The sequence below is a fragment of the Trachurus trachurus genome (assembly GCF_905171665.1).
Source record: "Trachurus trachurus genome assembly, chromosome: 1".
Lineage (NCBI taxonomy): Eukaryota > Metazoa > Chordata > Actinopteri > Carangiformes > Carangidae > Trachurus > Trachurus trachurus.
The window spans coordinates 37,322,556-37,345,858 of NC_139891.1; the positions used below are offsets into that span (position 1 = coordinate 37,322,556).

Genomic DNA, 23,303 nt, shown 5'->3' on the forward strand with positions numbered 1-23,303 from the left:
GACTCATTCACAAAAAAATGGAAACACCTGTAAAAAGACAGTTGTATTGTAATTGTGTGTGTGTTCCTCTGTGTGTGTGTGTGTGTGTGTGTGTGTGTGTGTGTGTGTGTGTGTGTGTGTGTGTGTGTGTGTGTGTGTGTGTGTGTGTGTGTGTGTGTGTGTTGGTCACCTTCTCCAGGAACAGGTGCTTGTACGTCTCCATGCCCATTGCATGCTGGTCCTTGCTGCGGACCTGGTTGAGGAACCAGTGCAGAGCGTCGTCGTAGCACTCAGAGTCTTCCACCAGACAGTGCCACAGGATGTCCACCTGCTCCAGGCTCAGCCCTACACACACACAGGCGGACACACACACAGAGACACACACACACACACACACACAGGAGGTCAGCTCAGTGGAAACACACACTCGTCCTCCACAGCTTTGATCATTTTCAATCAATTACAAGGTGATTAGAGGTGACAGTTCTCTGCTGATCAGATGTTTCATTCACAACTCTCTGTCTCTGAAATCTGACGGACGGACTGAGTGAAACTGACTCATGCTGTGTGATAATACGATATATATATATTTGAGTGGGACACTCTGACCAATGGGGCATGGGACAGGGACATATATGACATCTTGCTGAGAGCTGGATATGAAGACCGTTATTATAACAAAGAGAAAGTGGAGATTAACGTATTGAAAGAAATTATTTTCCAACAAAGTAAAGTGAGATGGGCATTAGATATTTGGGGTAAACCAAAGCTGCTACTTACTGTGAAATAAAACAGGTATTTGGCCCAGAAAACTATGTTTTGTATAATTTGTCTAAAAAGAAAAGATCCCTGTGTGCTCAATTGAGAGCTGGTAAACTTGGTCTTCATATCGAGACGGGCAGATATGTCGGCAAAGCAGAAGACGATAGAATTTGTAATTTATGTGACATCCAAGAGGTGGAGAATGAAATTCATTTGTGTTCTACTGTCCTTTCTATGATTCTATAAGACAAGAATTGTTCAGTAAAGTATGTGGGTTAGACGATGTTGAGAAGATAAAACTTCTTTTTCATTTGAATATTTTTGCATTTTCTTTATTTCTTGAAAAGCCAATGAGACGAAGAGCGATGTATAGTTGAGTACTGAAAGTAATCTTAAATTGTTTATTTATGTGTCACACCTGTGTGGCAGCTAACACCAACAGGAAGGACTGTCTAGTCTTTGTTTTTTTGTATTTGTTATTGTGTCTTGTAACCTGACGGCATGACACGAAAATAAAACATTCATTCATTCATTCATTCATTCATATATCGTAGTGCAATATAAGAAGTCCACCTGTGTTTGTCCGCTGGACCGACTGTAGCAGGAATCTGAATGTTTCACTGTTTGTGATGAAGCCGAGTTAAAAGAGGCAAAACATCACCAGAACATTACACCTTATATAATCTCTCTCTCTCTCTCTTTCACACACACAGGTCGTTACATAACAGACTCTATTTCAACGTGGTTTCTGCTCCTGACAGAAACAAAACAAGCTGAGTCCTGATTTAAACCTTTCACGTCATTTACTGAAAAAGTCTTGTCTTTTATTTGAAACAGGTTTTGTTTTTTGTTTTGACCACTATTTTACTCAACTCCAATGTTATTTATGTAGCAGATTTAAAAACAATCTCAGTTGTCCAAAGTGCTGCACAACATAAACACAGTCCAGTGCCAGCAAATATAGATAATAGTGAATAAACAGCATCAGTTACTAACATGGATTAACTATAACAATCAGGGCAATAAAAGGGTCAGTGACAAATAAAAATTGTTTTAGATAAATGAAATAATTGATTTAAAAGCACTGGATTTGTTAAAATGTACATTTTGTATTCACATTGGTTTTATGTCATTTGAACTTTTTTTTAACAATGGTTAGACTGAGGCCACTGGAAATGTCACATGGCTTAACCACAAAATATCTTATCCACCTACAGTGGATTTAAGTGTAGTTATAAAAAGTTTACTTTCTTCTAAAAACATTAAATTGAAATACAGTGTTTCTATATTTGGATTTTAATGTATTTTAGCAACACCAGGCAGGACTTAAACTAAAAACACCACTATTTTCTAAATAAAGTGACAAACGATGTCAAATTTGTCATAAAAACAAAGTGTTGCATTGAAAAACAGTGAATTACATTTATTCCACATTGGATTCCAGATTTATTTTCCTTGTATATAATCAGATTTTTATAAAAAATATACCAGTTACATCACCTGACGTTGGGTTGCATGACGTCATCGACCCAAAAACAATCACTAAAATAAAGTAAAACAAATAAAAGCTATACTTATAACAATGCTTTAGTTTTTGTTTTCAATATTCTTTATTATGTGAGCACTTGTGACCTGAAATTGAACTTTAACTTGATTTGAATCGTGTTTTAGGACGATTTTAAATAAATCTACAGCTGTGTAAATCACGTTCATGAAATAAAAACGTGTTTCGAGTCGTTTCTTTGTAATTTATCGTTTTTGTTCAGAAGGAAATCAAATATTAAACATGTATTGATTTATTGATGATAAATGAAGTGTGGTCTGTCTCTTACTGAAGTGGTCCGGGGAGCCCAGCGTGGAGAAGACGCAGGTGAGGAACTGCAGTCGGACCTGGACCTCCGCGCTGTGGCTGTAGCTGCAACGACACACACAAACACACACAGACACACAGACACAGAGCAGAGGATTATGGGTAAGAAAACACACAGACACAGAGCAGAGGATTATGGGTAAGAAAACACACACAGAGGCTGTATTCGAAACCGCATACTATACTGCTAGTACGTACTGATTTGGCCAAAATGTAGTATGCAGTATGCAGTATGCAAACAAAAGCAAAATCTGCAGTATGCGAAAAGTTCCCGGATGTCGTACTGATTCGGAAAATATCTCCAGTATCTGACCAGTCTACATTGCGTACTGTATCCCACAATGCAATGCTCCCCTGACGTCTAACCGTAACCAAAGACGGTAGTGTAGCCGTGTACCGTAACTATAGTTTAATAAAATAAAACTTAATGCAGACTGATCGGTTCATTGTAAAACATTTATTTATTTTTTGTAAATGTGGTGATTTTCTGTCAATGAGACCGACATTTATCTCCTTAAAATAATTTAACCAGCCGGTGGTAAACCTTTAAAAACCTGCGGGGAAGTTAATTAGCGACCGTTTTCTCCTCCGGAATGACGACGGAGGTTGGCCGGCCGAGCAGCTCACTTCTCCGAAAAACATCGGAGCAAACTTCTAAACAGCCGTCGTTTGGATAAACTGGACGTATATTTGGGGTCTTAACAGTTACTTTCTCGCATGAAAAAATATTAAAACTTAATAAAGTTACACAATAACAGCGCAAGAGCGAGAAATAAAACAGCTTTTAGCCTGTTTTACAGCTACTGCTACCGGTTGCCGTGAAATGCATTCTGGGAAACTCGTATACTGCATACTGTGAACGGCGTCGGTCTGCTGAAGTAGTATACTGAATCCCACATTCAGTATGCAGTATACAGTACATATAACGCAGTATGTAGTAGGCAGTACGGTAGTATGCGGTTTCGAAAACAGCCACACACACACACAGAGTAGAGGATTGTGGGTAAGAAAACACACACACACACGGAGATGCAGCGACACTCACAGTGCAAACTTGTGCCGGTGCTCTCGGACTTCGTGGATGTAGTGCTGCAGGTCGTCGAAGAACAGCTTCATCATGTGCAGCTCCTTCTCCGCCCACCTGTCACCAGTCATCGCCATGACAACCACAACAAAGTGAGACTCTACCACTTTCATTTCAACGTTTCTAGAGTTTATCATCTTTAATTGGTTGCTAGGATACCGAGGAGGAGGAGGAGGAGGAGGGAGGAGGGAGGAAGGTGTTACTCACATGGTGATCCAGTGAGTGTCGTAGCTCGAACCGAACTGTTGAAAAGTGCCGAAAAGTTTAGGAAGTAGACGTAAAGAAACCACGACGGACCTGAGGAGGAGAGGAGGAGGAAGAGAGGAAACGAGTGGAAAGGAGAGGAGAGGAGAGGAGAGGAGACAAGTGGAGAGGAGAGGAGGAAGGAGAGGAGAGGAGAGGAGAGGAGAGGAGAGGAGAGGAGAGGAGAGGAGAGGAGAGGAAACAAGAGGAGAGGAGAGGAGAGTAGAGTAGAGGAGGGGAGGAGAGGAGAGGAGAGGAGAGGAGAGGAGAGGAGGAGGAGGAGGAGAGGAGAGGAGAGGAGAGGAGGAGGTGGAGAGGAGACAAGGAAACAAGAGGAGAGGAGAGGAGAGGAGAGGAGAGGAGAGGAGAGGAGAGGAGAGGAGACAAGGAAACAAGAGGAGAGGAGAGGAGAGGAGACAAGGAAACAAGAGGAGAGGAGAGGAGAGGAGAGGAGAGGAGACAAGGAAACAAGAGGAGAGGAGAGGAGAGGAGACAAGGAAACAAGAGGAGAGGAGAGGAAGAGGAGGAGATGAGAGGAGGAAACAAGAGGAGAGGAGGAGAGAGGAAGAGATGAGAGGAGAGGAGAGGAGGGGAGAGGAGAGGAGACAAGGAAACAACAGGAGAGGAGAGGAGAGGAGAGGAGAGGAGAGGAGAGGAGAGGAGAGGAAACAAGAGGAGAGGAGAGGAAACAAGAGGAGAGGAGAGGAAAGGAAACAAGAGGAGAGGGGAGGAGAGGAGAGGAAAGGAAACAAGAGGAGAGGGGAGGAGAGGAGAGGAGAGGAGAGGAGAGGAGAGGAGAGGAGAGGAGAGGAGAGGAGAGGAGAGGAGAGGAGAGGAGAGGAGGGGAAGAGAGAGGGAGAGGAGAGGATGAGAGGAAAAGGAGGAGAGGAGGAAGGAGGAGGAGAGGGGAGGAGAGAGAAGGAGAGGAGAGGAGGAGGAGGAGGAGAGGGGAAGAGAGAGGGAGTGGAGAGGAGAGGAGGAGAGGAAACAAGAGGAGAGTAGAGGGGAGGAGAATAGAGGAAACAAGAGGAGAGGAGAGAAGGAAGGAGGAGGAGAGGGGAAGAGAGAGGGAGTGGAGAGGATGAGAGGAAAAGGAGGAGAGGAGGGAGAGAGGAAGAAGATTAAAGACAAGACAAGGAAAGAAAAGAAGAAAAAAAAGAAAAAGAAACAGGTTTAAACTGGTTGTTTTGTTGTTTTGTCGTTTTGTCGTCTCCATGTTTCTCGCTGACGTCGTCGTCGTACCTGTGATGAGCCAGGTTGTCAAGGCAACCCTCGATGAAGCGCATCCTGATCTGTCGGTCGGTGAACCAGCAAACCAGAGAACACAGCAGCTTCTCCGCCTCGTTGATCAGGCCCTCGGACAGGTGGATCTACACACACACACACACAGTACAACACACACACACACACACACACACACACACACAGTACAACACAACACACACAACACACACACACACACACACACACACACACACAGTACAACACACACACACACACACACAGTACGACAGACACACACACACACACACACACACAGTACAACACAACACAATATTAATTTACTTCCTGTTCTCTGTGTAATAACGTTTTCACAGTTCAACAACTCAGTTATGAAAAACAGAGTCAGAGTCTGGAGATTGAACCTGCGATCATCTGTGACGCTGCTGCAGTCAAACACAGATTTATTATTTACTACATACTAAAGAGAGAGAGAAAAGTCTGAAAGATTTCCTGTCTTTAACTACGACGGAGTATTAGGGCCACATTGAAAAAAAAAAAAAAACCAGACTTCGAGAATAAAGTCATAAATTTACAAAAATAAAGTCGTACATTTAAAAAAAAGTCATAACATTACGAGAATAAAGTCGTAAATTTACGAGAATAAAGTCGTACATTTAAAAAAGTCATAACGTTATGAGAACAAAGTCGTAACATTACGAGATAAAGTCGTAAATTTATGAGGACAAAGTCGCACATTTAAAAAGTCATAACATTACGAGAATAAAGTCGTAAATTTACGAGAATAAAGTCGTACATTTAAAAAAGTCATAAGGTTACGAGAATAAAGTCGTAAATTTACGAGAAAAAGTCGTACATTTAAAAAAGTCATAACATTACGAGAATAAAGTCGTAAATTTACAAGAATAAAGTCGTACGCTTAAAAAAAGTCATGACATTACGAGAATAAAGTCGTAAAGTTACGAGAATAAAGTCGTACATTAAAAAAAGTCATAACATTACGAGAATAAAGTCGTAAATTATGAGAATAAAGTTGTACATTTTAAAAAGTCATAACATTACGAGAATAAAGTCGTACATTTACGAGAATAAAGTCATACATTTAAAAAAAGTCATAACATTATGTGAATAAAGTCGTAAATTTACGAGAATAAAGTCGTACATTTAAAAAAGTCATAACATTACGAGAATAAAGTCGTAAATTTACGAGAATAAAGTCGTACATTTAAAAAAGTCATAACATTAAAGAAATGTACGACTTTATTCTCGAAGTTTGTGATTTTTTTATTTGTCAATGTGGCCCTAATACTCCGTCGTACTTTAACACTTCTCCTCCAGATCAATAAAGTTTTATTTAGATTAACTTTATTGATAACGCGTTCCTTTAATTATAAAAACCACAGAAACAAACAGGACTGAAGGTCGAGTTATCAAAATGATAAATAATGATTAATGAGAAAGTTTCCTGATGTTTTATCTCAGTAAAACTTTAATCCTTCAGAGGCTTTTATCAATAATTTTTGATTATTTGATTCCTAACATGTTCTTACAACTGATCAATATTAATTATAATTAATATATTAATTGTAATAATGTGAATTAAAGAGAGCAGCCGTGTTACCGCGTCCTCGTCCTGCACCAGGTCCCACAGCAGAGTGTTTCCTTTCTTACAGACGTTGTCCAGGTTGATGTCGGTCACCGCGTGGCCGCTGGAGAACTGGTGTTTATGGACCGCTGGACCTACACACACACACACACACACACACACACACACACACACACACACAGTACAACACACACACACACAGTACAACACACACACACAGTACAACACACACACACAGAGACACACACAGTACAACACAGTACAACACACACACACACACCACAGAGATCACATGATCAGCTCCTCTTCTTCTAAAACAACACCAGCTTCCTCCTCCTCCTCCTTCCCATCTTCTTCCCTCCTCTTCCTCTTCCTCCCTGTCCTCCTTCCTTCCCCTCTTCCCTCCTTTTCCTTCTCCCTCCTCCTTTTTATCCATCCTCCTTCCCCTCTTCCCTCCACCTTCTCTTTCCCCTCTTCCCTCCTCTTCCTCCTCCTCCTCGCTCCTCATTCTTCCAGCCTCATCCTCTTCCCCATCTTCCCTCCTCCTCTTCCTCCTCCTTTTTCTCCTTCCTCCTCTTCCTTGCTCCTCCCCTTCTTCCCTCCTCCTCCTTCCCCTCTCTCCTCTCCTTCTTCCCGCCTCTTCCCTCCTCTTCTTCCTCCTTTTTCCCTCTTCCTCCTTCCCCTCTCTCCTCTCCTTCTTCCCCCCTCTTCCCTCCTCCTCCTCTACCACCCCTTCTTCCACCTTCCTCTCTTCCTCCTCCTTCTACCCTCCTCCTCATCTTCCTCCCCCTCCTCCTTCCTCGCTCCTTTCCTTCTTCACTCCTCCCCCTCTTCCCTCCTCCTCCTATTCCTCCCTCCTCCTCCCCCTCTCTCCTCTCCTTCTTCCCGCCTCTTCCCTCCTTTTTCTATCCTCCTCTTCTCCCTCCCTGTCCTCTTCCTCCCCCCTCTTCCCTCCTCTACCACCCCTTCTTCCACCTTCCTCTCTTCCTCCTCCTTCCCATCTTCCTCCTCTTCCTCCCTCCTCCTCTCCCTACCCCTCCTCCTCCATCCTCCTCCCTCCTCCTCCTTCTCTTCCCTCCTCTTCCCCCCTCCCCCTCCCCCCCCCCCCCCCCCCCCCCCCCCGCCCCCCCCCCACTCCCCCCCCCCCCCCCCCCCCCCCCCCCCGCCCCCCCCACTCCATCCTCCTCCCTCCTCTCTCCTCCTCTCACCTTGCACCAGGTGCTCGTGGTAGATGGAGGCCAGGTTGGGGAGGTGCTGCTGCAGGTGGGAGCTGAGCTCAGCGTGGGAGTTGATCTGCACCAGCTCCTCCTCGCAGCCCGACTCCTCTCCGTCGAAGTCGGCCATGTTCTTCTCCGACTTGGCGCTGACCTGGGAGCTGCTGCAGCTCACGTCGTCGGCGCTCAGCATGTCCTCCACCATCGGACTGGAGACACAGAGAGAGAGGACGATGACGTCGGGAGAATAAAATATAAACTAGACAATGTCCTCGCAGGAATGTTGAGAGGTCCACGGGGTCGACTGGCGAGGTGCCGTCTACCGTCAACATGGGAATCAAACCCACGGACTTAAGGACTACGGAATCACTTTTGTATCAAATCAATCCAAACAAAAAAACCTCCTCAATGTCAAACAAAAATAAGAACTTGAGAAAGAATACAACTTTATTTAGTAAGGGATCGTTCAACATTTTGTCAAACTGGCCCATTGCCATAATCCCTATAGTCGTAGCTTTACCTTTAATTGTCGGTGCAAGCTATTTTTAGAACGGCGGAGCAGAGCCGTGAGCTGCTCAGAGCTACGCTAGAAAAAAGGTGATTTTCTGCCTCTGCACTGGTCTCACATTTGGGCTTATTCTAACAAAACAGTAGCTCCTATCAGAAAAAGAAGCAGACCGTGGTCGTCGTAAGGAATTCCTGAACGATTTGATATGATTTTGGTGTTTCTACAGCAAATATTTTGGAAACACTTGCGAGTTATAAACAGGGGTCCATTCTGCTTCTCTCAGAAAATCTTTGTGTTAGAGTCAATGAGGAGCAGAGAGAGACCTGGTCGCACTGAGAGGCTCACAGTTTAAATTCTATAAGTCTCTCTGCTTTGTTGAGCACATTGTTAGAGACAGAACAAGTTTGTCTACAACTGTGTAAAAAAATCATGTGTGTAGAGTGTAAATTGTGGCCGTGAGCAGCGTGGAAAGAGAAAAGTCTCAGACAATTTCAGACAACTTCTCCCACTCTAGCTGATGATGTCACCCACTCTAGCACGAACATTCCGTGCAATACACACCCATTATAATCTCAACACTTCTCCAAAAATGATCATGGTCATTGAACGGTCATTGATCAAAAACTATATTACCTATCAAAATGTGGATTAATACACCAATAGACAAGACTTGTGTTTACATTTTAAAGTTTAAATGGAGTCTCTAGGTGAAAGTATGCCGGAGCAGTAGACGTTTGAAAAAGTCCAATAATTTGTTTGTTTTCCGACCTACTCCCATTCATTCTCTATGAGAAATTTTTCGCGACTTACGTCTCTTGTTAGGGCTTTGACATTTGCCCAAAAAATCATATTCGAACTTCATTTGTTTATTAATATTCGAATATATTTGAATATTTACTGCTAACTAACGACCGGATCGTCCCATGGGGGAGGGGGGGGGGGGTGTCTATCACGGACACCATTTTTCTGATAGATAAGTTGATTCAAATTTTCCTTACAAGGAATTTAAATCTGCCTGATTTTCAATGGTTTCCAATAGGAGTTAACCCTTTGGTGACCATTGTTTGTCCAACCTAGCAACAGTAACCGTGGGGGGCGGGACTTGACAAAGGGTCAATTGGTTCGAAATTTGACACAATAGATGAAGAAGAAGAAGAAGAAGATATCCACACAACAACAACGGCGCCTCGGTGCGTTTTCCCCGTGGCCCTAATGACATCAGAGCGAGAGCGGCGGCCTCACCCTTCGTGCTGCTGGTGGTGATGATGATGATGGTGGTGATGATGATGGTGGTGGTGCTGCGGCCCGATGAAGCGGCGGCAGTTGAAGAGCTCGTTGCCCATGGCGTCTCCCAGGAAGTCGGCGGGCCGCGGCAGACACGGCGGTGGCTCCTGAGGCCCCTGCACCATCTGTGCGGGGCCGAGCTCCGACGGCGGCGGCGGCTGCTGCTGCTGCTGCTGAGGCTCCGCCCCCTCGGGCCGCGCCGACAACGCCGCCGCCGAGCACGCGTCCAACATCCTCATCCGGCCCTCGAGGGACGCCGCCGAGGCTGCCGTTACCATGACGGCAGAAGTCTCTGGGTTGAAAGGGACTGGGAGAGCCTTCGATTTGGCCCCGCCTCCCCCTCCTCCTCCTCCCGCTGCGGCGCCGCTTGGCCCCGCCCCCTCGCCGAGCGCCTCGCCCGCTTTCCTCTTCCTCGACTCCGTCTGCTCCCGTGCCTCCTTCTGTTGCTGCGGCGGCGGCGGCTGCTGCTGCTGCTGCTGGACGCCGCCGACGCCCTCGGCCGCCGACCGGTTCCCCTCGTCTTCGTCCTCTTCGTCGTCGTCCTCGTCATCGTCGTCGTCTTCCTCCTCCTCGTCCTCCTCCTCCTCCTTTAAAGGTGCCATATGTAAGAATGCACTTTATACCAGGCACTTTACAGATCACATGCACTTTATGTATGTAGGTATGAATGTGTATATGATTGTGAACCACTGTTATAATTCTTGTGCATTTCTGTCTGTTTGTGTGTTACCTGCCAAGGGACTACGGATGCAAATTAACAAGTTGCTAACTCTGACGCATTTACATTTGTGCACACGTACGAATGTTCATTAATGTGTATTGTCCCTTTTAAATAAATAAAATTATGAGGAGCAGTGGACGTGCACTGTAGAAGAGATTTTTGTAATGGAGAAAATCACTCACAAACTGAGACTACAAGAGACACAATTTGAGGACAAATGTGAAAAATGGACTGATTACAGAAGACGAGAAGAGGACACCACCATTGCTACTGAACAATAAGGACATTGATATAAGGATGAGTGTTTAACTATGTATGTATGATGTGCCCTGACACTGTAATTGTTGAAAGAAATTTTTAATAAATAAATAAGTTACAAAAAAAATTAAATTAAATTAAATTAAAAAATAAAAAATAAATAAATGTGGCCAAAAACGGTTACTGCAGTCAAATTCAAAACACAGCGATCTGGTTTTTCCTCCCAGTCGTAGCGGCAGCTCAGTGGACCAAACTAGAGGCTGAAACGCCACTGACGCTACTGTGACTGGGAGAGAGGGCTAGGTGGTGCAACATGCAAACACGTAAATTCAAAACATAAACATGATTTGCAGTCTAGAAAAAGATTTTTAATGTGAATACTCTGGCTGTACTATTGTTGTTGGTGAGTTCATCATGTTATATGAACATTATTCCTGAGTCTCTGTGACATATTAGGAGGATTTTACGGCCGGTTGCTTTAGATTTCTTACATATTGTACCTTTAAGGCCTCGCTGTCCGCCATGTCGTCAGAGTGCATCTCGCTGCCGGGGCTGCCGGCCGATTGGCTGGCCCGGCTGGACGCCGCCTCGTTGCTGCTGGCTTCGCTGCGGCCGCTGCTGCTGCCCGGACCGCTGCTGCCTTCCTCCACGCTGTTGGCCGTCTCGTCGGAGCTGCCCTGCATCGACTCCTGAGGAGACGGAGACACCAGAGGTCAGAGGTCAAGATGGAGCTGCACGATGCTCAGTGACTCTGAGTTTATTTAAAACACTTTCAGAGCTCAAACATCAATAAATATAGGAAGATAACTTCACACAGTATAGAAATTAACATTAATTAAGTTTACATAGAGTTTCTGTGCTTTTATTTTGAACATCTACCTTTATTCTGAAGGAGCTTTAACACAAACATCTACCTTTATTCTGAAGGAGCTTTAACACAAACGTCTACCTTTATTTTGAAGGAGCTTTAAAACAAACGTCTACTTTTATTCTGAAGGAGCTTTAACACAAACATCTACCTTTATTCTGAAGGAGTTAACACAAACCTCTACCTTTATTCTGAAGGAGCTGTAACACAAACCTCTACCTTTATTCTGAAGGAGTTTTAACACAAACATCTACCTTTATTCTGAAGGAGTTTTAACACAAACATCTACCTTTATTCTGAAGGAGTTTTAACACAAACATCTACCTTTATTCTGAAGGAGTTTTAACACAAACATCTACCTTTATTCTGAAGGAGTTTTAACACAAACGTCTACTTTTATTCTGAAGGAGCTTTAACACAAACCTCTACCTTTATTCTGAAGGAGCATTAGTTAGTTTTTCTCACCTCAGTGTCCGACAGCCTCTGCTGACTCCTCTTGCCTCCACTCATCATCTGATCGTCCATCTCCATGTCGCTGCCTCCGCTGTGCTGCGTGTCGCTGTTGTCGCTGCTGTCTGGACTGGCGGCCGGCGAACCTGAGGTCACATCACACACACAAAAATACATCTTAAAAACCCCGTCCATCCACCTTTTTTTATTCGCATTTTCAAAAATTGTGAATAAATACTTGGATGGAAACGCCAGAAATTCGAAAAAAGGCAGTAAATGCGCATAAAAGTTTTTACGCTTTGGGGGGGGGGGGGGGGGGTGTGGATCTGTCAGCGTATCGATTAAATGAAAATGCGATTTTTTGTTATGGAAACAGATTATGCGGATTGAGCCAGAGTTTGTGGGTGAAGCTGCTGGACTTCACCCAGCGACGCCCCGGTCTCCCAGCTCTCCTCTCTGCACCGCGACACAAACGCGCTCCGTAACCCGTAGTCTTTTGTTCATGATGGTTAAGACGACACGATCACACGCGTCGTAACATCGTATATGTTATGTAACGTTATCCACCGCTCCATTTATTGATTTTTCGCCGGCTTTGTTGTAAACAGATGCACATGGAGGAGAGGAGCGTAACCAAAACAGAGGAAAAGCGACCGTACTTGCACAGTTCCCTACTGTCTTTCTGTGTAAATATCTCATGTTCATCAAGTGCGGCCTATATACTATGTATTTTCTTTTAACATTTAGCTGGTGCGGCTTATACAGGTGTGCTCTATAGTCCGTAAAGTAAGTAAATTGTCCATGATGTTGAGTGTCAGCTGAGTGTCAGCTGTTGTCATGGATACATTCACGCTCTCTTATGACGTAATCTCACAGCGCACTCCTCCTCTCCCAATAATCGCAAAACAATAATGAATGGAAACGGGCATAAATTCGCATTTGCTTTTTGCGCATTTTCACAAAATCTGCTCTTAAATTCGATACATCTGGATGGAAACCCAGCTACTGACGACTTCCTGTGACGGTGAAGATGATGATGATGATGATGATGAGGACACGTGAGCGCAGACGCACCTTTCTTGTTGCCCATGGGGATGTTGGTGTTGAGCAGCGAGGCGAAGGAGCTCTGCTTGGAGAGCTGGGCCTTGGCCGCCAGCGCGTTGTTCCACAGAGCCTTGATCAGCATGGAGGCCAGGTACAGAGTCTGAGGAGGAGGAGGAGGAGGAGGAGGAGGAGGAGGAGGAGGAGGAGGAGGAGGAGGAAGAGGAGGAGGAGGAGGAGGAGGAGGAGGAGGAGGAGGAGGAGGAGGAGGAGGAGGAAGAGGAAGAGGAGGAGGAGGAGGAGGAGGAGGAGGAGGAGGAGGAGGAGGAGGAGGAGGAGTTAGTGTGATCAGATCAGAGTGAGCAGCTTCACACAAACACTGAAGCCCAAAACCATTCGTACTCCTGTCAAATACAAGGAATTTCTTCTCTTTTTTCCAGTTACAGATTTGCATTTCAACTCAGATTTGACATGAATAGGACACGGACCAATTTATTTAAGTAAAGTTACACTGTTAAAGGTGTTTATTTATATAGAAAGAAAACCACAAAATGTGGCAACATACCGCACACTAAGACTGTATGGAAGATCTATGATTTATTTAAGCAACTCGTTTCGCATATATCTTATAGCTTCAGACTCGTATTTGGGCCAGGAAGTGAAGGGTTTTTAACACATAACAGGAAACGGTACTCAATCAAATGTACATACGTAATTTTTTTTTTTTTTTTTAATCTTATTTGCTATTGCTATTTTGCTATTTTATTATGTATAGTTTGTTATTTATATTTTGCTATCTTATTATGTATAGTTTGTTGTTTTTTTATTATGTATGTTTGTTCTTTATATTCTTATTCTTTGTATTCTTAAACTATATGTTGTTATCGTCACTGTGTGTCTGTGAAATGCAGCTGCTGCACTGTAATTTCCCAGCTTGGGATAAATAAAGTCTATCTATCTATCTATCTATCTATCTATCTATCTATCTATCTATCTATCTATCTATCTATCTATCTATCTATCTATCTAGTGAAACACATATTGGACAGACACATTTCAATGGCTAGGGACTACCATTATACCATGTTGGAAATAGGTTAAAAAGCTTCACATTAGAATAAAGTACAGATGCACCTCCTAAACATACAAATCCAACTATATAACAATACAGTACAAGTTGGTCTCTTTTCTAATTTTTCGGTGTTTATTTAAATGTTGAACAAAAATCACCATGTCCAACACTATTCGTACTGCAGTGATACCAGGACATAATAGTGCTGCCTATTCATGTCAAATCTGAGTTGAACTACTGATCTGTAACAGGTAAAATGAGGAAACTCCTTGTCCTCCACATGAGTCGGCTTCAGGTGTGTACCTGCTCTGTGTGTGCGCTGGGGTGCAGCCCCGACACCAGGTTGAGGACGTGACGCAGAGGAACCGGGTCCAGGTTCTTGATGAGCGAAGGGAAGAGGTCGTGGATGTAGCGGCTGCAGTGTTTCAGCTACAAAACAGAGAAGAAAAGAAAACACAGTTGTTGGTGATGAAGCGCTGCAGCAGGAGTTGGTCCTCAGAGGTCACCAGATGTGTCACCAGATGTGTCACCAGATGTGTCACCAGATGTGTCAGCAGATGTGTGAGCAGATGTGTGAGCAGCGTCTCACCTGCGCTGCAGCCCAGATACAGTCCACGTGCTGCGTACTGAGCCGACCCTCTGCAGCCAGGAAGTTCAGGATCACCTGGCACTGCTTGATGATCTGGAACAAACACACATTATATCTCCTGTTAGAGTCTCTCTTCACTATATAACAGCTTTATAACACGTTCACATCAGGATCAGTGACAAAGAAAAAACTGTTTTAAATAAATGAAAAAATAAAGAATTGTTTTAAATAAATAAAAATGTGTTTTATTTAAAACTATTCAAAAAACATTTAAATAAATAATTGTTTACAAAAAATGTAATAAAGAATAGATTTAATAAATAAAAATAAATGTTAAATGTGCAAAAAACTAAAAACATAGTTTTTAAATTGTTTTAAATTGTTTTAAATAAATGGGAAAAATATTTAAAAAAATGTAAATAAATAATTGTTTACACAGATTTAATAAATAATAGCTTTAATAAATAAAAGTAAATTTTAAAAAATGGAAAAAAGAAAACAAAAAACACAATTGTTAAAAAAAACAACTGTTTAATTAATTTAAATTAATTAAATTAAAATAAAAAAATGTTTTAATAAATTAAAATAAAACATTGCAAATTAAAATAAAACAATAAAAAAATGTTTTAAAAGAATCAGATTTGTTAGAATATAATTGACTGAAAGTTCCTGAAAATGTTAAATGGTGTAACCACAAAAGAATGATCAATATTTAATATTTTATCCACCTACAGTGGATTTATGCGAACTTATGAAAATATATACATTCTTCTAAAAACATTAAGTTGAAATAGATTTTTTTTGTTGGCGTTTCTATATTTAAATTGTAATGCATCTTGGTGTCGACACTGAGCAGGACTGATCCTAAAAACAAAAACCTTGTCTTCTAAATAATCTGTGAAAAATGATGTAAAGATTGTCCAGAAACACAGAGTTGCACTGTAAAAAGTTAATTTACATGTATTCCACATTTGAGTCCAGATTTAGTTTCCCTGTATAAAGTCAGATTTCTGTGTAAAAATACCAGTTACAGTTACATTGCGTCATTGACCCGTTTCTATAAAACACATTAACATCCTTGTTCTCACCTCAATGTGCAAATTGGGGCCAAAAATGTGCTCGACCACGTTGTTGTGGATCAACCAATCAGCGAGCTCCTTGGCTATGGACCTGGATTCACATATGTGTAAAATGTTAAACAACAAGACAGACAGTTCTTCTGAGAGGTGATAGGTGATCAATAATTACTGATCAATAATTACTGATCAATATAATACTGGATGAACTCACGTCTCGGTGTCGGAGACCAGGGACTCGTTGTTACAGACGTCGTTGAACGTGTGGAGCTGGTTCTGAAAACACACACACACACACACACAGTTACTAATGAAATATGTCCCCCAGCAGCCACCGTACTCTGACTTTAACCCTTTACCTACTGGGATAGCAGCGCTGTATGTTACTATGTGAGGAGTATTGTTACTGTAACTCCGTCATAGATCGTCCAATCAGAAAAATACCAACACTGACAGAGAGCTGAGGAGTTGTGCTTTACATCTGTATTATATTATATTTATGTATTAGCTTTGATGCCCACGATTTCATTTTGAAAGTGGTGGGTTTTTTTTTGAGAAAAAGAGTGTGAGAGGGAGTGTGAGTGTGTGTTTTAGTGTGCTCATTGTTGGGATCATTGTTAAATGAATAATGATAATGATGGTTTACATTTATATAGCGCTTTTCACGATACCCAAAGCGCTTTACAGAAACCATTATTCATTCATACCACATTCACACCGGTGGTGGTAAACTACGTGTGTAGCCACAGCTGCCCTGGGGCAGACTGATGGAAGCGTGGCTGCCATTTTGCGCCAAACAGACCCTCCGACCACCACCATGATCATTCATACACATTCACACTAGGCAAGTTGGGTGAGGTGTCTTGCCCAAGGACACTACGACAGCGACTGGGACAGAGCGGGATTCGAACCACCGACCCTCTGATCATTGGACGACCCGCTCTACCGCCTGAGCCACTGCCGCGTTGTTGATCCGTGATCCCTTTGGATCGCGCTCCGCAAATCAGTTGATTGTAAAAATGAACAAAAAAAAGTTGTGCGTGTAGTGTGGGAACCCAGCCGAATAAACGGGCAATAAAAAAAAAGAACTTGGTGACCCTTTAATTTACAGGCTGTTAATTACGTCATAATATCAAGAAATAGAAATAACCGTCAATTTCATAGTAATGTGGAGAAATATAGCCACGAAATAACAGTCAATTGCAATGATTTGATGGCTTTCACAAATTCAAAGAATAAAAAGCATGTGAAATCTTTTGCCTTTATGAAAAACACGACATTACTATGGCACTAACTGTTATTTGTAGGCTATTTCTTGACATTATTACGCCGTTAATTGTTATTTCTTGACATTAACAATGAATTAACGGCCTGTAAATTAAAGGGTTAACCAAAAACTCGGCTCGTATCGGCAAATCTATGTCGCGCACAACAACAACTTGTCCGTTCTACCAACATGAGTACTTTATTTAAACTGCTAGTTCTTCCACAGCAGGTGAAACTGTATTGTTCTAATGTCGTTCTGTTAACTGTGCTCTGCCCTTTTGGTTTGTTTGTTTGTTTGTTTTATTGCTGTTGGCGGTTTTGTTTTGTTGTATTGTTGAGTCTGATGCTTGTTTGTATGTTTGGACCCCGGTGAAAACAAGATGATTCATCTCAAGGTGTTTGTCCAAATAAAGAAGTTTCAACAAATAATCATTCATTATCATCATTACTATGACACTAACCGTTATTTGTAGGTTATTTCTAGACATAATCATGTAATTAACGGCATGTGAATTAAAGGGTTAACCAAAAACTTTGTTCGTTTTGGCAAAATCTACTTTATTTATCTCTATTTATATGGTACTTTATTTAAATTGCCATTACTTCCACAGCAGGTGAAACTGTATTGTTCTAATGTCGTTCTGTTAACTGTGCTCTGCCCTTTTTGTTCATTTGTTTCTTTTATTGCTTTTGATTTTGTTGTATTGTTGAGTCCATATTTGTTTGTATGTTTGGACCCCGGTGAAAAAAAGATGATTCATCTCAAGGTGTTTGTCCAAATAAAGAAGTTTCAACAAATAATCATTCATTATCATCATTACTATGACAATAACTGTTATTTCTAGGTTATTTCTAGACATTATCATGTAATTAACGGCATGTGAATTAAAGGCTTAACCAAAAACTTTGTTCATTTTGGCAAAATCTACTTTATTTATCTCCATTTATATAGTACTTTATTTAAATTGCCATTTCTTCCACACCAGGTGAAACTGTATTGTTCTTATGTCGTTCTGTTAACTGTGCTCTGCCCTTTTTGTTCGTTTGTTTGTTTTTGGACCCCCTCATCTCAAGGGATTTGTCCAAATAAAGAAGTTTCAACAAATAATCGTTAAAAATTCAGGTTGGCTACTCCTAGAAAAGGTTTTCTGACCATTTTAGAGCCATAATAACCCCCTGGTAGGTGAAGGGTTAAACTGTGGTGCTGTCAGAGTCGGTCTGTGTCGTCATGGCGCTGTCTGTGACTCACGGTGATCTGGCTGAGGCCGGCCAGCCTCATGGTCAGCGTGGGGGACATGAAGTACTTGAAGGCCAGGTCCAGACTCTCCTTGTCGAAGCAGAGCGCCGAGTCCAGCGGCTCCTTCACCGTGCTCCACATCAGGTCGGCCATGTTCCTGGCCGCGCTCTGACGCAGCTCCTGGTCCGACAGCTTACACAGATACCTGACAGAGAGACACACAACATTTACTTGAATCCCCATTAGCTGTTGCAGGGTTCCTACAACTTAAGCCAAGTTAAATTTAAGACTTTTTAAGACGTTTTTAAAGCCACTTGAAATGAAATTTAAGACCGACTTCACAATAAAGACAAATGCAAAAATCATCATTTAACAGCTGTGTAGTTGTGGAGAGGAGATGATAAACTAAAAAGGACACGTTTTCTCGTTTGTATGTTTCCATCCAAAGTGATTCAAATAACTGGGAAATGCACATTAAAAGAAATTTGAGTTCTGTCTGTTTCCATTAAAAGTACGGACTTTGGTGAAAACTACAAACTCGCACAAGTTTTCCGCAGCTGTCCTTTCAAAATAAATGCATAAAAAGTCAGAAAAAAAAAAAAAACTGACTCGGGAGCTGGTGGCGGTGAGAGATTTAGCGTTGACGGCCGCCACTAACTTCTCTATGTGGGAATGTTACCAATTATTTTGAGATTTGAGACTAATTACAACCATAAAATACCACTTACCGTGTGTTAACATTAAGACATTTGAAAAATTGATATAAGACATTTTAATGCCAATTAAGGCCTTGTTTTTAGATTAATGAATTCAATGCCTTTTAAGACTTGTTAAGGATCCGTAAGAACCCTGTGTTACTCCTGCAACAGCTACTCTTCAAATTGCACTCATGATCTCCTCCCCCTCATGTGGACTAAGGGCTGGGAGAAGTTTCAGAGTCCTCCGTGGCTTCTCTGAGTTACAGGGGGTCTCGGCGTAGCAGTGCATGTACATATGACGGTTGCAAATGGATACCAACTGTCTTCGTAACAAAAAGACACACCAAAAAACATCCAAATACCTCCATGCTGCTCGTATGTAATGTCCCTCTTGTATTGAAGCCCCGACATGAGAAATTGTTCCGCCGGTCAGGAAGAGCAGTGAACTGAGACACTGGGAGCTTCCGCTACAAACAAGCTTAAAATATAGACTTATTTAATTTTCTTCGGAACAATTTCACATTTCGGGGCTTCAATACAAGACGGACATTACAGAGCAGCATGGAGGTATTTGGATGTTTTTTGGTGTGTCTTTTTGTTACGAAGACAGTTGGTTTCCATTTGCAACCGTTATATGGACATGCACTGCTACGCCGAGACCCCCTGTAACTCAGAGAAGCCACGGAGGACTCTGAAACTTCTCCCAGCCCTTAGTCCACATGAGGGGGAGGAGATAATGAGTTAAATTTGAGTTTTGTGTGAACTATCCCTTAAAAAAAACATGCATGAATCCAAATAACAATAATATTTTACATGAATATAGTTACAACACTAGTTTCCCAACTACACATGCACACACACTCACACAGCAGCTGCCAACAATCAAATTTATACCAAGTTACCAAAAACAATGAGGTACAATTTCAGAAAAAGAAAATCAGCAAAACCAGTTCACAGAGTTTTCTGGCCTTTACACGAGAATAACCTTTTTAGCTGTTTTTTAAAACGTTCTTTACTTGTTGCTTGAGTTGTAATTAATGGCAACTCATTCCACTCAGAAATGGCTCTAACATGACTGTTTTCATAGCATTAGTTCTTGGTCTAGGAATCATAACATGACGCCTTCTCACCTGTCTTGTTTCATGACCATGTCTGTTTTGAACAAATGTTATTCTTGAGTGAAGGCAAGTCGGTTGTTTTAAAACACATATATTCCTAATTAAATAAAGTTAGAAAACTTCATCTTAATCTGTCTTTCACTTTCATCCAGGCAAGATCAGCATGCATTTTGTCTATGCTTTTCCTCATTAAGCACCAAAGGGCAAGACACACTGCTCTATTTTGCACCAAATGCAGCTTATAAAGTTCTTTATTAGCTGCGCTTGACCAGATAGGTGAATAATAATCCAGATGAGAAAGTACCAAAGCTTGAATAACCTGCCAGGTGGTGCTTGGAGTAAGAAAGGAGAAGCATCTTCTTATCATAGATATATTTCTTCCCATTTTTCCTACAATTTTATTTATTTTATTTTATTTATCTTTATGTTTCTGCCATAATAATTTACTGTCAAGGTTAACCCCTAGAAGCTTAACCTCATTAACTTGCTCAATACAGCTGCCATTTATGATCATCATCGTCTTCATAGATCCACATCCGACACCGATACTAAAACACACTGGATCCATCCTCTGTATATGTTCTACGTGTGTGTCCTTTAATATTAACATTGACTTTATTATCATTATAATAATACTCTTCATCATCATCATCACAGTGAAGGTTTTAATCCGCCACAGCAGCTTCAGTTGGCCTGAGTCACATGACTCCTCCTCCTCCTCCTCCTCCTCCTCCTCCTCCTCCTCCTCCTCCTGGGTCATGTGAGGAGAGCTTGACTGGAGGCCTGGCAACTGTTGCCATGGTGACAGAGGCTCTTCCTAGCAACTAACATGTGGCACTTTGGTATTTGGTGGAGGATAGAGAGGGAGGGAGGGAGGGAGAGGCAGAGAGAGAAAGAGAAGAGAAAGGAAGGAAGGGGAGGTGGTGGAGAGAGAGGGAGAGAGAAGAGAAAGAAAGAGAGAGAAGAGAGAGGGGGAAGACAGAAAGAGAGAGAGAGAGAGAGAGAGAGAGAGAGAGAGAGAGAGAGAGAGAGAGAGAGAGAGAGAGAGAGAGAGAGAGAGAGAAGAGAAAGAGAGAGAGAGACAAGAGAAAGAGAGAAGGGAGAAAGAGGGGGAAGAGAAAAGAGAAAGAGAGAGAAGTGGGGTAAAGAAAGAAATAGAGAGAGAGAGAGAAGGAAGAGAGGGGAGAGAAAAGAAAAGAAAGAAAGAAAGAAAGAAAGAGAAGGGGGAAGAGAAAATGGCAGCTTCTCAATCACCTCAGAGAAAAAGAGGAGGAAGAGGAGAAGGAAGAGGGAGAGGAGGAAGAGGGGGAGGAAGAAGAAGAGAAGGGGAAGGAGAAGGAAGAGGGAGAGGAAGAGGAAGAAGAAGAGAAGGAGAAGGAGAAGGAAGAGGAGGAAGGAGGAGGAAGAGGAGAAGGAAGAAGAAGGAGGAGGAAAAAGGAAGAGGAGGAGGGAGGGAGAAGAGAAGGGAGAGGAAGAAGAAGAGAAGGAGAAGGAAGAGGGAGGGGAGGAAGAGGGAGAGAAGAAGGAGGAGGAAGAAGAAGAAGAGAAGGGAGAGGAGGAAGAAAAGGAGGAGGAGTCAGATATTTGCCAAGTGAGGCTGAGTTTTCCGAGGGTCCGTGAACTCACCGTATGACGTATGTGCGGAACGGGATGATGTGCTGCATGACGGCAGGAATGTGCAGCCAGATACGAATCTGAGGACAGAGACAGACACTCATCAGACTACAGGTTGTCACGGCAACACACAGAGACACATAGAGGCTGTGTCCGAAACCCCTCCCTCATTCCCTCCTCACTATATAGTGAATTCAATATAGTGACTATATAGTGGACTCACTGGTCAAATAAAAAAACACTTTGGGACACGACTCCGCCGCTCAGTTAATGACGTATTACATCGCGTAATTAAAACGTTCCGACCGCGATCGTAACGGCCGGTGTAGGTACCATGGATACAACCATGGTAACGGCCGGTGTAGAGGAGTAAAGCAATATATTAAGCGGTAATATATATATTTAAGCATCAAAGATGTTCAATCAAACCCACATAGTTTGAAACAACGTTCACAACACACACAGCCAGTGTCACAACTAAGCATAAAGTCTGCTAGCTTAATGCTAACGTACAATGTAAAACCTCATAGACGGGCTAACAGAAATTAGCCTCGCTATCCAGAGTCTCTGGTCAGTTTATAACGCTTGTTAGGAAATTTGCTCTGACGTTTATTTTGGGAGTCTGTGGAAGCTGCGACCGGACAACTCTGGCAGCTGGACACATTTATTGAGGCTGCTGCACTACTGCATTTATTTGGTAGCTACACCGGTCACTACTTGCATTTATTTGGTAGCTACACCGGTCACTACTGCATTTATTTGGTAGCTACACCGGTCGCTACTTGCATTTATTTGGTAGCTACACCGGTCACTACTGCATTTATTTGGTAGCTACACCGGTCGCTACTTGCATTTATTTGGTAGCTACACCGGTCACTACTTGCATTTATTTGGTAGCTACACCGGTCACTACTTGCATTTATTTGGTAGCTACACCGGTCACTACTGCATTTATTTGGTAGCTACACCGGTCACTACTTCATTTATTTGGTAGCTACACCGGTCACTACTTGCATTTATTTGGTAGCTACACCGGTCACTACTTGCATTTATTTGGAAGCTACACCAGTTGCTCTGGGCCGCTGTGGTAATGGCGTCGATCCGTGGCCGCAATGCATGATGGGATATCTTGACGCCGGTTAGTGACCATCGGATGTTCACTACATTTCGCGGTGAATTGTGGGATAGATTCAGTCACTATATAGTGAACATTAATAATTAGGGGTGGGAGAAAAAATCGATTCACATAGATATCGCGATATCTTTTTTGACGATTTTTAAATCGATTTTTTTTTTTGAATTTTTTTTTTTTTTTTTGAATTTTTTTAAATATTGTGCAATGTGTATTTGTTAGCCTCTTTTACATACAGAGAGTGCAGGTTTTGAAAAGGGTTTAAGTTAACTTTATAATGGAGTATGTTCATTTATAGGCTCCTACAGTATTTGTGTGCAGATAAATGTTAAAAATGCGACTAAAAATCGAGAGAATCGGCAATATCGTAG

The 23,303-nt window shown here is 42.3% G+C and overlaps 1 protein-coding gene across 2 annotated transcripts in view; it reads right to left on the minus strand.

The window, feature by feature from the left end:
* usp34 (ubiquitin specific peptidase 34) overlaps window positions 1–23,303 on the minus strand; it is an 88,291-nt gene that overhangs the window by 48,298 nt on the left and 16,690 nt on the right. For both annotated transcript variants that reach the window (XM_083969726.1, XM_083969725.1), the window contains exons 6-22: window positions 21,813–21,880; window positions 18,383–18,575; window positions 16,082–16,143; window positions 15,880–15,961; window positions 14,792–14,884; window positions 14,506–14,631; window positions 13,164–13,293; window positions 12,105–12,235; window positions 11,272–11,460; window positions 9,751–10,379; window positions 7,995–8,209; window positions 6,802–6,920; window positions 5,181–5,308; window positions 3,903–3,992; window positions 3,657–3,752; window positions 2,574–2,656; window positions 170–324 (exon numbers count right to left, since the gene is read on the minus strand). In XM_083969726.1, coding sequence (XP_083825852.1) covers window positions 170–324; window positions 2,574–2,656; window positions 3,657–3,752; window positions 3,903–3,992; window positions 5,181–5,308; window positions 6,802–6,920; window positions 7,995–8,209; window positions 9,751–10,379; window positions 11,272–11,460; window positions 12,105–12,235; window positions 13,164–13,293; window positions 14,506–14,631; window positions 14,792–14,884; window positions 15,880–15,961; window positions 16,082–16,143; window positions 18,383–18,575; window positions 21,813–21,880 — 2,589 coding nt within the window. The remainder of the gene's footprint in view (window positions 1–169; window positions 325–2,573; window positions 2,657–3,656; window positions 3,753–3,902; window positions 3,993–5,180; window positions 5,309–6,801; window positions 6,921–7,994; window positions 8,210–9,750; window positions 10,380–11,271; window positions 11,461–12,104; window positions 12,236–13,163; window positions 13,294–14,505; window positions 14,632–14,791; window positions 14,885–15,879; window positions 15,962–16,081; window positions 16,144–18,382; window positions 18,576–21,812; window positions 21,881–23,303) is intronic.